The 15,210-nt window shown below is 44.4% G+C and overlaps 1 protein-coding gene across 3 annotated transcripts in view; it reads left to right on the forward strand.

Annotated features, from left to right (window-relative positions):
* LOC111851774 (transmembrane protein 132D-like) overlaps window positions 1–15,210 on the forward strand; it is a 176,596-nt gene that overhangs the window by 38,349 nt on the left and 123,037 nt on the right. For 2 of the 3 annotated variants that reach the window (XM_023826995.2, XM_023826996.2), the window contains exon 2: window positions 6,120–6,999. In XM_023826995.2, coding sequence (XP_023682763.1) covers window positions 6,120–6,999 — 880 coding nt within the window. The remainder of the gene's footprint in view (window positions 1–6,119; window positions 7,000–15,210) is intronic. The other variant, XM_023826997.2, reaches the window with a different exon arrangement.

Below are 15,210 nucleotides of genomic sequence, written 5' to 3' on the forward strand. Positions count from 1 at the left end.
ACGATGTTTGTTTGTTTTCCATGTATTCTCGACCGATTCATTCGTCTGTCGCCTGCAGATGATTACCTCTTTTTATAAGCGTATGTTGAATAAATGCTCGCATAGCTTTAAGCAGCCAGGCATGACCGGCACAATGGTGGGTGCTTTATTTCGCCTGCTGACCTTTAATTTTTTAGAGAAATATAAATCACTACCATGCCAGATAATTATTTCGCAATTAGGTAAGTCAAAAAGAAAGCCAGTACATTTTAGTGTGACAGTCCGTGCCTGTAAACAGAATCTGGGGATCTTTAGGAAGTTGTCATTGTAAAAGTCAGCGTCATACTTGCACAGGGTGTCTTCAAACATGTATTTCTGAAACTGAAATTTAATTGACTAACTGGCCAGGCCTGAGACTCCTTTCTACCCCATTATCTGTGTCCATTGTGTTAAATCTAGACCCTACAAGCCTGTCACATACGCATGGCACCTCCTGCTAGCGATATTGCATCGCATTACTCTGCTGGTTTAGAAAGCATTTGTCCTAAGCAAATCGCTGAAAACAAATGTTTAATTTTCAGCTAGCTGTATAGCTAAAGACGATACCTTGCTAGCTGCTGGGACCTGGAAACTATTTAAAAATGTATGTCTGTTGCTAATAAATCTCGAAGAATACCACTGCTAACTTTTCCTTCATGGCTTGGCACAAAAAGCGGGTTAAAAGAAAGTATTTTTCCTCAGGGCTCCCAAGAAGAGGAAGATAACTTGGGCTCTGGTCGATATATAACACTTTCATTCCCCCTGAAGCCTGTCTGAATTTAATCATATTTCAAACTGACTTATATTTTTTCCCTCTCCGTTCTATTTTGCTCTCACATGCTTGATGCACTCGTCATCTGAAGGTTATAAATTCAGAACCAATTCCCAGATTCTGAGGCAATCTGAGATTTACATACATACAGTTCCTGCTGAGGGAATAGGAATCAGACAGTTGTCTTTCTGTTTAGGCTTATATACGTACTGCGGAGCTACCTCTGGGCCTGTTCACAGATCTCTGGCATGGTCGTTGAAAAACGTGGAGAAATATGTAGAAAGACCTTAAAAGCTGTTAAGAACTTGCTTGGGATGTTCATTAAAAATACATTGCGGATCTGTCAGCTGTCGTTCTTTGGATGAAACGCCTCCCTAACGTCATTTTCTCAAAACGAGGTAAAAAAAATAGCCCAGGTAGTTACTCTTGCGTGGATTTCTCAGATGGAGCTGTGGGACACAGCGACCTGCTGTCAGATGGGTTTAAGAAAAATAACTTGCCCCCCGTTTGCTAACCCATGTCCTCACCTGGAGTCTAGCACGGTTTTGTCTACCATCTCGACATATCTCAGCCCAAATATTTGTTGCTTCTTAATCTTTCATACTGGTCCCATTTTATTTCCTGAAGCCTTCTCCCCTTCCCTTCGCCCGCTGTAAAATCCGCCCCCTCCCATGCATTTGCGAATGCTGAACATTTCAAAGATTCATTTGGTTTCTCTCATACAGCTGAAATAATGATAATATTCCTGGTTGTGGGGCGAACCTGCATATACTGTAACCACACAAGGTCTGTTCCTGCTTTCTGCGCCGTAGATCAAATCTACCCCCAATGTCCATTCCAGGCTGTCTATTACATCAAATAACAGCTATCGGGCTTCTGGTTTCACTTCTCATTTTCTATGACTATAATGCCCCCTAACAACAGAGGAATATGATTTTGAAAAATGTGTTTTATTTTTTTAATATATAAAAGCTTCCACTGTGCTAATCATTGTGATTAAAATCCAGCTCATTTATTTAATCATAATTGTTTCTGCTTTCCTTTGTGCTAAGTGTTCAGAACTGTCTCGGACTCGCCTACAGAAATTAAGCAAGCTCAGCCTAGCTTGCTATAATACACTCTGTTGTTTCCTGTCCATTAAGCTCATTAGCTGAATTGCTAACACCGATGCCAGCGTCCGCTGTCCATGCCGCATGCTTTGTTTTGCACATAGAAGCACACATTACGTCTTAATAACGTCTCGACTTGTTAAGCATTTTCGTCGATGGGACTTAGCATCAATGGAGCTGCAAGAAACTAACATGAAGGTCTTTGCCTGTTGAAGTCACACGTTTACATGTATATTTAACCTATAGAGTATTTAATGCTGCATTTAAGCTGAAGTATTTAACGCCACATGCAGTTAGAAAACAAGCCACATAAAGCAGTGATTAATTTAGCTGTGCTTTTGTCTACAGTGAGAGTCCTTTGGTCTGTCTGTCTTGGTTAATGGTTAAAGACAGCCAGGGAGATGGGAACAGACATTTTGCTATCATGGGACACACAGGACGACTTTGATCTCTGAAAGTCAAGCCCAAAAATCAAACAGCCGACTTCTTTTTTTTTTCTTTACCTCAGGCAAACCAAGTAGAGAGCAAGTACCTGAGAGCCTGGTGATCTCTGTGAGCACAGGCAGCATCCCTGCATCAGCGTGCACTGGGAGCCCGCAAAGGCCTCATGCCATTTTTGAAATGCTGTGTTTTTAGGGCTTGCACGTTTACCTGAAAGAACCCTGCAGAACTGACTTGAAACAGCCTCACAGACATCACCTGAAAGATCTGTCTGTCTTCCATAAATGCTTATCCAGTACAGGGGCAGGTTGGAGCCTAGCCCAGGAAGTACTAGGAAGAAGGCTCTCTGGGTGGGATGTCTATTGCAGAACACGTAGACACACACTACAGGAATTTCAGTGGCCCCTATTCATGTTTTTCAACCGTAGGAGGAAGCTGCAGTAACTAGAGTAACCAGTCCTCAGCCCTGGAGGCGTTAGGCTATAGTACTACCCAGCAAGTCACAGTACTGTGTGAGGCTACAGTACTACCCAGCAAGTCACAGTACTGTGTGAGGCTACAGTACTACCCAGCAAGTCAGAGTACTGTGTGAGGCTACAGTACTACCCAGCAAGTCACAGTACTGTGTGAGGCTATAGTACTACCCAGCAAGTCACAGTACTGTGTGAGGCTACAGTACTACCCAGCAAGTCAGAGTACTGTGTGAGGCTACAGTACTACCCAGCAAGTCACAGTACTGTGTGAGGCTATAGTACTACCCAGCAAGTCAGAGTACTGTGTGAGGCTACAGTACTACCCAGAAAGTCACAGTACTGTGTGAAGCTACAGTACTACCCAGCAAGTCACAGTACTGTGTGAGGCTACAGTACTACCCAGCAAGTCAGAGTACTGTGTGAGGCTATAGTACTACCCAGCAAGTCACAGTACTGTGTGAGGCTATAGTACTACCCAGCAAGTCAGAGTACTGTGTGAGGCTACAGTACTACCCAGAAAGTCACAGTACTGTGTGAGGCTTCAATACTACACAGTGAGTCAGTATTGTGTGAGTGCTATCCAGTACTATACAGTGCTATCCAGCGAGTCACAGTGCTGTGTGAGGCTATAGTACTACCCAGCAAGTCAGAGTACTGTGTGAGGCTACAGTACTACCCAGCAAGTCACAGTACTGTGTGAGGCTACAGTACTACCCAGCAAGTCAGAGTACTGTGTGAGGCTACAGTACTACCCAGCAAGTCAGAGTACTGTGTGAGGCTACAGTACTACCCAGCAAGTCACAGTACTGTGTGAGGCTATAGTACTACCCAGCAAGTCAGAGTACTGTGTGAGGCTACAGTACTACCCAGAAAGTCACAGTACTGTGTGAAGCTACAGTACTACCCAGCAAGTCACAGTACTGTGTGAGGCTTCAATACTACACAGTGAGTCAGTATTGTGTGAGTGCTATCCAGTACTATACAGTGCTATCCAGCGAGTCACAGTGCTGTGTGAGGCTACAGTACTACCCAGTGATTCACTGTGCCACCCGCAACAGCCTCGCCAGCTTACAGAAAAACAATCTGTCAATGAAAGACTTTGTGTTTGTCCTTCAAAATGAGCAGGATGTTAAAGGTGGTGTTGGTGGGGTGTTCGTTCTTGGCTCCCCTCATGGGTTGGCGGGTACGAGTGACCAGCATGGGGTCGAGTGGGCGCTGTGAATCACAGCTACTTCATTGATTTGTAAAATGGTCATGGCGATGATTTAGTGCACCGGCAAAAGGAAATGAAATCGCCCTGTAGTCAGCGGAGGGTGGACAGGAGGATGCGGGCGGTCCCATTATGAGGCCTGACTGTTCTCCGGGAGAAGGTCAGAGCCTCCTACGAGGCTGATTGTGGACTTCCTAATGAATCCGGTGCTTTCTTTCAACTTGTGCGCATGGGGCTGCCTCATTTGGATGGATCAGTCCCGACGGATTGCTTGTCTCTGTTGCTATCCTTCTAGCAAACCCACTCGCGGCCCCTGTCCCTTCCCACACCCGGCGTTGCCATCAAACTAGTTCCCTCTCATTGATTTCCTATTTTCCGTAGCTGATTGCCCTAATGGCTTGATTATACACTTACTGAAAGTTACACTGATCCATCCTCAGCCGGGGTCACGGAAATCTGGGACAGGTATCAGTCAGTTTGATTTGTTTTTTCCATTTAAATTTTTATTTTGGAGGAATTTTTTAACTAACCCTGTAATGTTGTCTCGAGCAAAGGGGGGGGATGAGGAGGCAATGCAGAAATCACAGTTCAAAGCTGTGAAATAGCTCAGTTTAATTAAATTCCTCAGTAGTTCAGTTTAATTCATTTTTATACGGCTTTCCAACACGGTGCTTAAAATATCATCCAGAAGCATTACAAGTTGACACAAACAAATAAAATTAATAGTGAGGCCTCAGACGCAATTAAAGTTACAGAACTGAAAAAGTCAGCATAGAGGAAACAGAGGCTTATGGTGGGAGAACTGGAGGAGCAGTGGAAAAAAACTCCGACTGACTGGCCAGCCAGCAGGAAGAAGCGCTTGATGTTGCGTCGGACAGATTAGGAGATGGAGCGAGAGCGCGTGAGCACACCTCCATGTGCGCTGAGCCCCATTTACATATAAGAGAGGACCCTGATGCGTGCAAAATCAGATGGACTCTGTGCAGCGGAGAACAGCGCTGTGTGTCATTACTTGTTTTCTGTGATGGAACATCCCCCGCCGAGCGCATTAATTCACTTTGCGTCCCAGCGCTCAAGAACGGGGAAATTAATCATCCATCTGGACAACAAGCCGGGAGATTAATTCTCCAGTTTCCCTGTGACTGGATCCTGTCCCGGATCTCTTTCTATTTCTTCTTCTTCTTTTTTTTTTTTTAAAGTACACTTGCCACTTGTTGTGTACCGGTAACAATGGAGGAGGTGGAAGGAGACAAAATAAAGTGTCTTAAATAGCATCATACAAAAAAAACAATGTAACTGGGATTAGCCTAACAGACCAAAGATGCCGCAGCACAGATTTATAAACTGCGCAGATGTGTTGAGGAAAACCGCAAAATGTCAACATCTGGTTTCCCACCAGCTGACAGAGAGGGAATCCTGATCCAATCTAATCTCATGGCTTACCTGGGTCTCCTTTCGGCAGCTGTTGTTATCCAAAAGCAAAATGCGCAGCTTACAGTTTACTCTCACTTGCAGCTGGAAGTTTTACGCAGGTGATGTACATGTATGTGACTCCGATTAATGTCTCCAACAGGTACAACAGCACGTCCCCTGGTGGAATTTGAGCCTTTAACTCTTTGCACCTATGATGCTCCACACTCAAACTGACTGCCCATGCTAGACGTCTCAAATTACTGAATGAAGGGAAAAGATTTATATGCCTCCCTGTTTATTTATTTAATGATAGTACATATTCTTATTCTCTGTCTTTTTTATTTTTATTCTATTTATTGTTTTGTATATTTTTGTCTTGATGTTGTTTAAATTGTATACTCATGCCATGACCAAGACAAATCCCTGGTAGTTTTTGTACATGGTGAATAAAAGGATTCTGATTCTGAATTGATACGGGATGCAAGCTTTACATATTTCCTATGAGCGCGAAAATTGCAAATCCTAGATATCTTCTGAAAGTCATTCTACATGTCTGAGAAACCTCCAGTGTTTTCAGATTTTCTAGAATCTGGCAACATCTTCTGGTATTGTGAGAAGGTGTTTTTATATTAACTTAGGTTTGCTTTATGCCTACAAGTCTGACGTTGGTCCTTCTCTTGCAGCAGTCGACTGTCGAGGTATCCTGGAGTCCTTGCCGAGGTTCTCGTCCACCCCCACCTACCTGCCGGTTGACTACCAGGTGTTGGATGCTGACCTGGCCTTCTTCCTCAAGGAGGCTAACCAGGACTTCATGCGGAACTCAAGCCTGCAGTTGCGGACCGAGGCTTTCTTTGTGTATCAAGCGCGCCATGTTCCGTCAGTCAACGCCAGCTATGGGCCGCTCTCTGTGGCGCGGCCTGTGCCCCTGGAGCTGTTGCAGCCGCCGGGCCCTCTCGTGCCCTCCTCCATGTTCACCTTCAACTGGAAGGTGCAGGCCTTCATCCTAGGCGACAGGATCTACCCGGGCTGGCCCAAGGTGCAGGTGCTGTTCTATGTGGCAGGTCGCGACTGGGATGACTACAGTGTGGCCGACCGGCTACCCTGCGTCCAGATGTTCGCCTTCCACGAGACCCAGGAGGTGCGGGGCACGTGCCGGCTCCGTGGGGAGCTGGGCCTTTGCGTGGCTGAGCTAGAGCCCCTGGCTGGCTGGTTCAGCCCGCCCAGCGTGGTGCCAGGCAGGCAGAGGGCTCCCGGGCAGCCCGAGGGCACCCCAGTGGAGCTGTACTACCTCCTGCAGTCTGCCGAGGGGGGGCAGTGTGGTGCCGAAGACCCACGCAAAGGCAGCGGCATCCGCTTGGAGCAGGCAGGGCCTTTCAGCTCGCCCATGCGGAGGATCGGCAATGTGAGGCTCTGCCAGGGATCCCCGGTTCTACCACTGGCCGATCACCGTCTGGACAAGAACTTTGTGGTACAGGTGCCGTCGGGACCCGTAAGGCAGCGGGACGTCTTCAGTGCATACCTCTCAACCCCGTCTTTCTTTCCCGTGGACTCCTTCATCCTCAGGTTAGTGGCTGAGCGAAGGCGCCGGTCTCGTTCGAGTCTGTGTGTGTGTGTGTGTGTGGGGGGTGTGACGCCACTTAAACATTAACGGTAACGCATCTCCCCTGCCAAACCTGCACCCAAGCATTTCAGTCAGCATCCTGTTTATCCGGAAGGACCCAAATTTGAGACAGGCCGCGACAAAAGTACGATGGCTCACGCTGTTAACAACTCAATTTCCGAAATCCGCGTGTTTGCTCAGTGCCATAACCTAGATTTGCTCTGCGTTAAATATTTATTTTTTAAAATGTTTCTTTTATTACTAGCAATCATGGTTAAAATGTGTAGTAGTTTGTTCAATTCCCACCATTACTCACTCATTCTTATCCGTGAAACCAAACCAATCCAGTTAACTAGCTGCGGTCCACATAACTCCATTTTTAAGAGATTCCCATGTTTGCAGAATCAAAAAACAAACGTCTTTATTTAAGGGAAATCATCTGATTCATTGAGCTCTGGGTAGTAATTAGAATGTGTGGATGAGACTAAGCGATTCGGATAATTAACACACAATGCAAATGAGTACGTAATTAATTAAAATGCATTTCCATTAGCGTAATGGCTGCGAGCCTGATCTTAATCACAGTGGGTAAAAACATTTATAATCCTTAAGAAGGTATGTGGCAGGGGGGGCCATGCCACTGTACCAACCTGTGTGATGGCACACTGGCCAGGAAGCAAATCTGTGGGTGCTTTCTGCTCCGGGGAGTGAGTCAACTCCGGAGGTGATTTTGCATTAAGTCTGTTTGTGTTTCCCGTTAAGTGCTTAGGCGCCTGGAGGTGGCAGCCCGCCAAAGATGACGTCTTCCACCTGGTTACTAATTTGCAAATATTTTCCGCCATCATGCACAAGTGGCAATGGCCTGCAATCGTAGGCACGTGCACCAAACGGTTCAGCTGGAGATGTTGGCTCCTGAAACAATTAAAAAAGTATATATATTTTGAAAATACAGATATTTCACTTGGAATATGATACGTGACTTGGATGGTGTTTAGAATTTTTTTTTTCAAAGCTTTCCTTTTCTCATTTTGGCATATATCGCTCCCAACAGTCATTACATTTAACATATGCTTTTATCCAAAGTAATGATGTATAACTGAGAATTCAGGGTCTCTGAAGCAATTAGGGGCACAGGGCCTTGTTCAAGGGCCCAATAGTGAAATCACTCTGTCTAGCCAGGGATTTCAGAGCATGGGCACTGCAGCCAGCAGACTAAGCCGCGCACCACGACACTCTAGGACGTAGAAATTCATTATGGACATTCATGTGAAGTAACAAAGGCAGGCATGTATTGCCAAATAATACTGTAAGTTAGGGCTGGGTGATATTATATCACGCGTGTGCAATAATCCCCAGAGCTTCAGATGACAGGCGAACCATTTCGCCACACGCCAGCTGTTCAGTACTATATGGATGTTTATTTACGCCCACATTTTGGTAAGCAGGTTGGTGGTATGGCTAAAATAGACCCAAAAGTTACAAAGCTGTATAAAGTTGGTGTATCTTTACGTTTATTAAATTCTGTTAGCAGAGCATACCACATAACAATATTCTGGCATACTAAATTTTGGTATACTTCAGTGTGATATGCACTGTAGGCAGAGCACACCACATAATACTGTTTTGGTATACTATGGTTTGGTATACTTCAGTGTGATATGCGATATGCACTGAAGTCGCAGTGAAGAAAGGAACAGCTCAGCAGCTACAACATCTTCTAAAAGAGGAGATCTTGTGGATCAACACGGTAAAAAAATGTCGGCGGTGTGGTGGTGCTTTTTGCAGTTTAAAGTCCAACATGATTATTAAACATAAGGATATGCCGATTTTATAGTGATTACTAACATTTGGGCATCATAAAATGCCTCATTAATATCCAGTTACGTGCTGTCTCTCTCTGGTGAGCCTCATGGCCCTGGTCATGTGATAAGCATAACCTATAAGGGTTGTCATTATCGCAGTGCTTCTGTTTTCTGTCTTATGAAGAGCTCATCACTGTCTTCAGTAGTTTATGGAGCCCCAAACTTTTTCTTTCACCTTCTGAAAGTGGAGCGGTCATTTTTGGGAGTGGCTTGCCCTTACCCTGCTTTGATCTGGAAGCATTTCAATCCACAGAGTCTCTGCGGATGACAGAAGGGAACCCACTTCTGTTTTAGATTTCATCTCGTCTGTTGGTTTTTTTTTGGAGCTCATTCCTTTGATACAAATTGTGTACCATACACAGGTAACCAAGTTCTTTTGTTGGGCTCAACATGAAAACTAGACTATGTCCTTTCGTGGTGGTCTGGAGGGTTTTGCAATAATGTAATATTGTTGATACTCATAAAATTAATATTATAGCATGAAATTAATTTTCCCACCACTTAATCTCTATAGGACTGCAAGATTAAGTTAAATCAATCAACTGTTGAAACATTTTTTAAATTCCAGTTTTAACACCAAATATATAAGTAATTTTGCTATTTTAAAATGTCAGGTGAGGTCTAGATTGGTGGGCAGCCCACCACTTTCTTAGATTTAGAAAACTGCTTCGTTATTTAAACCAAGTCACAATTCCTTAGCTGCTCAAGGACTGCAAAAGATCATTTTTCGGTTTTATGGTATTGATTACCCTGTACCTGAATGCATATTTATGAAATATATTGCACACCATACTGTATATTAGAAGATACTGAGATGATTTCTGTGTGAATATAATTTTGTCTCAGAAAGGTGCTGAATCAGATAACCAGAAACAATATCTCACCCCTGTTTGTGGGTATAAGCTTTTTATATTAGTATTTTTGTTTTTCTTACCATTTTTGATAAACCTTCCCCCAAGTGAGATACATTACATTACCTATTTTCGGTTTATGCCATTTAATTTCAAAACTGCAGGTTCTTTCTAAAGAAAAGTTTCTCTGATATCAGAAGTGAAATACCTGAAATTGGATTATTATTATTTTACATCCTTCCTGTGAAAATATGTCTGATGTACAACTCAGCGATATCCCACAACACCATGGACATCCTGGCCCCGGTTAAACAAACATGAGCAAATCTGTCAGGGCGATTATTCCCCAGCAAACATGCCTAACAAGATGAGTTTATAAATAAAAAAACAGGCAATTACCTAACAATTTGCGGAGCATTCCTTTTCCAGCAAGGACTCAGTTTCTTGTTTTGCCCACAAACAGTGTTTGTATATAAGGACTACTATGAGAGAATTTTCTGAGCCAAGATGGATCCCCGGTGTGACAAATCTACAAGCGAATCTGTAAACCTATTACTCGGCTAATATATAAGGTAGGCACTCTCGGATGGATGATAAGGCGACTGTTTTTGCTTGAATACTGATTACAGCAGCGCATCAGTGTCTGAGGTCAGACATGCGGATATCCTACCACACAAATGGGAACTGGCAGCCATACATTTTTCGCTAACACTCGACGCCGGCCAGAAAATAACGCGGCGGACACGTACTGCCATTTATAGCGCAGGATAGTGTAGATGGTATCCGTATACTCAAAAATACACGTGAACACACCCCCACACACGCACGTTCTTCCCCTCTTGAGAATCTCATTCAAAAACAGCCTTTGGAAAAGTGTAACCGCTTTTCCTCTGTGCACAGGAAGTCAAGGGGTATGCAGTGGGGGGGGGGCCCTCCCCTCAATCTTCCTTCCAGGCCCCTGAATATGTGAGGCAGTGTTGACTTTGCAGGCCCGCCTTCCTTTCGCCTCCCCCCATCGATAAATAATTAGTGCTTTACGGAGCAGGGTGCCTCGCTGGCTGATAGCATTTTGATTTAGCCCCATGCGGGCTGTCAAGGAAAGCAATCACAGGGGCCCCCCTGTGGAGAACAATCTTACTTTTCTGTCCCCGCTCCGACTTCCAGGTGCTTTTCCTGCTCGGATTTATGTGTATAGAGAGATCGGCGCCGTACCGTGATGGAAGCTGACAGCAAGAATTAATGGTGCTGAAGACCAATAGGACAATCTTCCGGGCTGATGGTGGCGGGCCACCCAATGACTCCAGGTCACTGGGATGGGGCAGAGGCTGGCAGGCAACATTATGGCTGCAAATGCGTCTGTGTATGAGGGCCCATGGGAAATTCCACTGATATCAGTCAGTGACACAAGTGGGCCTGTAGGGGGCAGCAAGGAACATTTACAGTATGCAGCATTTATCATGAATAAAAAGGTGCTGCTGTTGTACACTTGGGCAAGGAATCTAACCAGAATAAATCCTGTTTAAATATCCAGTTCCATAAAAATGCATGTAGTTTTGGATGAGGTTCTGCAAAATGTCTGCTAAATGCAATGTAAGTACATATGTGCTAAATGCTGCTCAGCTAAATGCAATGCAAATGCAGCTGTGCATATTGCACTGTAAATGTGGATCTGCTAAACACATGGGTGCTAAATGCAATACAAATACAGGTCTGCTAAATACAATGCAAATGAAGGTCTGCTAGATGCAATGCAAATGCTGGTCTCCTAGATGCTATGTGAATGCAGGTCTGCTAGATGCACTGCGAATGCTGGTCTGCTAGATGCAATGCGAATGCTGGTCTGCTAGATGCAATGCGAATGCTGGTCTGCTAGATGCTATGTGAATGCAGGTCTGCTAAATACAATGCGAATGCAGGTCTGCTAGATGCACTGCGAATGTTGGTCTGCTAGATGCTATGTGAATGCAGGTCTGCTAGATGCTATGTGAATGCAGGTCTGCTAGATGCAATGCGAATGCTGGTCTGCTAGATGCTATGTGAATGCAGGTCTGCTAAATACAATGCGAATGCTGGTCTCCTAGATGCAATGCGAATGCTGGTCTCCTAGATGCTATGTGAATGCAGGTCTGCTAGATGCTATGTGAATGCAGGTCTGCTAGATGCAATGCGAATGCTGGTCTCCTAGATGCTATGTGAATGCTGGTCTCCTAGATGCAATGCGAATGCTGGTCTCCTAGATGCTATGTGAATGCAGGTCTGCTAGATGCTATGTGAATGCAGGTCTGCTAGATGCAATGCGAATGCTGGTCTCCTAGATGCTATGTGAATGCAGGTCTGCTAGATGCAATGCGAATGCTGGTCTCCTAGATGCTATGTGAATGCAGGTCTGCTAGATGCTATGTGAATGCAGCCTTGCTAGATGCAATGTGAATGCTGGTCTCCTAGATGCTATGTGAATGCAGCCTTGCTAGATGCAATGTGAATGCAGGTCTGCTAGATGCAATGCGAATGCTGGTCTCCTAGATGCTATGTGAATGCTGGTCTCCTAGATGCTATGTGAATGCAGGTCTGCTAGATGCTATGTGAATGCAGGTCTGCTAGATGCAATGCGAATGCTGTTCTGCTAGATGCTATGTGAATGCAGGTCTGCTAAATACAATGCGAATGCTGGTCTCCTAGATGCAATGCGAATGCTGGTCTCCTAGATGCTATGTGAATGCTGGTCTCCTAGATGCTATGTGAATGCAGGTCTGCTAGATGCAATGCGAATGCTGGTCTGCTAGAGTCAATGCGAATGCTGGTCTGCTACTCGCAATGCGAATGCAGCCTTGCTAGATGCTATGTGAATGCAGGTCTGCTAGATGCTATGTGAATGCAGGTCTGCTAGATGCAATGCGAATGCTGGTCTGCTAGAGTCAATGCGAATGCTGGTCTGCTAGAGTCAATGCGAATGCTGGTCTGCTAGAGTCAATGCGAATGCTGGTCTGCTACTCGCAATGCGAATGCAGCCTTGCTAGATGCAATGTGAATGGTGGTCTCCTAGATGCTATGTGAATGCAGGTCTGCTAGATGCAATGCCATTGCTGGTCTGTTAGATGCAATGTGAATGCTGGTCTGCTAGATGCAATGCGAATGCTGGTCTGCTAGAGTCAATGCGAATGCAGCCTTGCTAGATGCAATGTGAATGCTGGTCTCCTGGATGCAATGCGAATGTGGGTCTGCTAGATGCAATGCGAATGCAGGCTTGATAGATACAATGTACACAATGCTGGTCTCCTGGATGCAAGCTAAAGCCGGGTAAATAAGGACTTGACTGAGTTATCATATCGGAATGGGTTTTTTAGTGTGACTGTGGTAATAAATAATCCTCGCTGAGGCGTGTTTAATTATTACTTTTGTTTATTTTATCTAAATTAGTATTGGTGTCCTGGGAACACAAGCGTGCTGGAATTAGTGCTGGAAACAAACAATGACCCTGAAATGAAAAATACAACATAATCCCGCAGAGGGCTGAACACTGTTTGATATTTACAACGATATTTATATTTAAAACAAGCATTTTAATATATGATACGGGTCCCATGTGGCACCCAAGGCAGGCTTCAACGCTGGCACCTGTCAACCCCCCCCCCCCCCCCGGCCCTTTGGCTATAAGTCAACGCCCCTTCAGAAGATGTCTCAATCTTGGAAAAACATAACCAAAATGTTGCCGCTTAAACACATCAGTTCTGCACTAGGAGTATTTTGTCATATGTTTGAGTGCTGTGATTAGTGCTGTTGCTTCCCACCTCTAAGACCAGGTTTCGAGTCTCTGCCCGGCTGTGTGTGTGCAGAGTTTGCATGTTCTCCCCATGTCATCGTAGGGTTTCCCCCTCACAGTCCAAAAACATGCTGAGGTTAATTTGAGTTACCAGATTGTCTGTAGGTGTGTACATGGGTGTGCGCCGTGATGGCAGACAGTTTCCAGTTTACCTCAGTGAGTAACATAATACTATTAATACTATTTTCCAAATTGTGCCAATAACTTCCAGCATAAGCCTCGGACCCCGACAATCCTAGAGAGGAAAAGTGGGTACATAAAATGGATCGATAGATGGGCATATAGACCACAAAAAAATTGCATCTATGTGTTTTAATAATTTTAGTATGTTTAAAAAATTCTACATCCTCAATAGGTGGTTTGGTGGCATAGTAGTTAGCACTGTTGCCTTTCACCTGTGGGACCAGGGTTTGAGTCTCTGCCTTGGCTCCCAGTGTGGAGCCTGTAATTTCTTCTCCCCATGTCATTCTGGAGTCCCCCCCTCACAATCCAAAAACATGTGAATGACGTGGTAGTGTGCCCTGCAATGGGTTGGTGCCCCATCCTGGGTTGTGCCCATAAGCTTGGGCCCCACTGTGACCCTGAATAGGACAAGTGGTTACAGAAGATGGATACACAATAGAAAAGTAGCAGCTGGCCTGTGGTAAATCATGAAATGCAGAAAAAAAAAAACCTGTGGCCATTGTGTTCTTTCCGCATTTTGTCAGAATTCACAAACGAATGACTGATCAGTAAAAGGAGAGAGATGCACTTCTGAAACAGCCAATCTGGATGCGTTAGTGCTGCTGCCACATCCAGCATGAGCAGTTCCATCCTGCTGTAGCTGTTGGTGCAAAAAAGAATAAGTGCTCGGGGTATTTCAACTGACCAATCTCATTAATTATTACACGGCTCTCTGGAATGCTTGATTCTGATTGGTCAGTTGAGACATTTTCAGGTTCGTTCTTTTCAAATAATAACCGCTCCAAAGTAATAACGCATAGCCGGTACTACTTGTATGTTTAAAATCCCTCCGCGCCAACAAAGATTACCGTTTAAAAATGTTAATCTAAAACAAATATGCCAATAAAATGTTTCAAATTCATATTCATGTCCAGTTTTTTTCCTTATGTGGCAAGTAGCCGTGTAATAAGCGGGATAATGTACAGGCAGCCGGTAGTTATCGCGAAATTATTTCTGCGATAACTACCGGCTGCCTGTACATTATCCCTTACTTATGCAGAGCAAGTGCACACAAACATGTTTTTTCCTCACAGGTGAAGGAACGTTCCTAAAGAGAAACAGAAGGACGACAAACGGCTGGCTGCCAGGCGTTTTAATTAAATATTGTGAATCGTAGGCAGGGGTGAGGCTTTAGAGCGAATAGAGTGCACTGTTAGCATCTCACTACTTGTTGTGAAATATCCAGCTGTATAAGCAGGCAATACTGTAATCTGTCTCTCTGTAGAAAGTTTCCTGTTTCCCTCCGTAAGTAACATAATCACATTACGTATAATTGGAATTAACGTCCCTTTGAAAATCTAATTGCTTCCTTTGAAATCCATCTGCAAAAAACTTGCATTTCAAGTATAAAATATTTTTCATTCTGTCTATATTGCAGTATCCATTTTTACTTTTATATGTTTGTAGTATTTAATTTGT

Source organism: Paramormyrops kingsleyae, chromosome 2 (genome assembly GCF_048594095.1).
Source record: "Paramormyrops kingsleyae isolate MSU_618 chromosome 2, PKINGS_0.4, whole genome shotgun sequence".
NCBI lineage: Eukaryota > Metazoa > Chordata > Actinopteri > Osteoglossiformes > Mormyridae > Paramormyrops > Paramormyrops kingsleyae.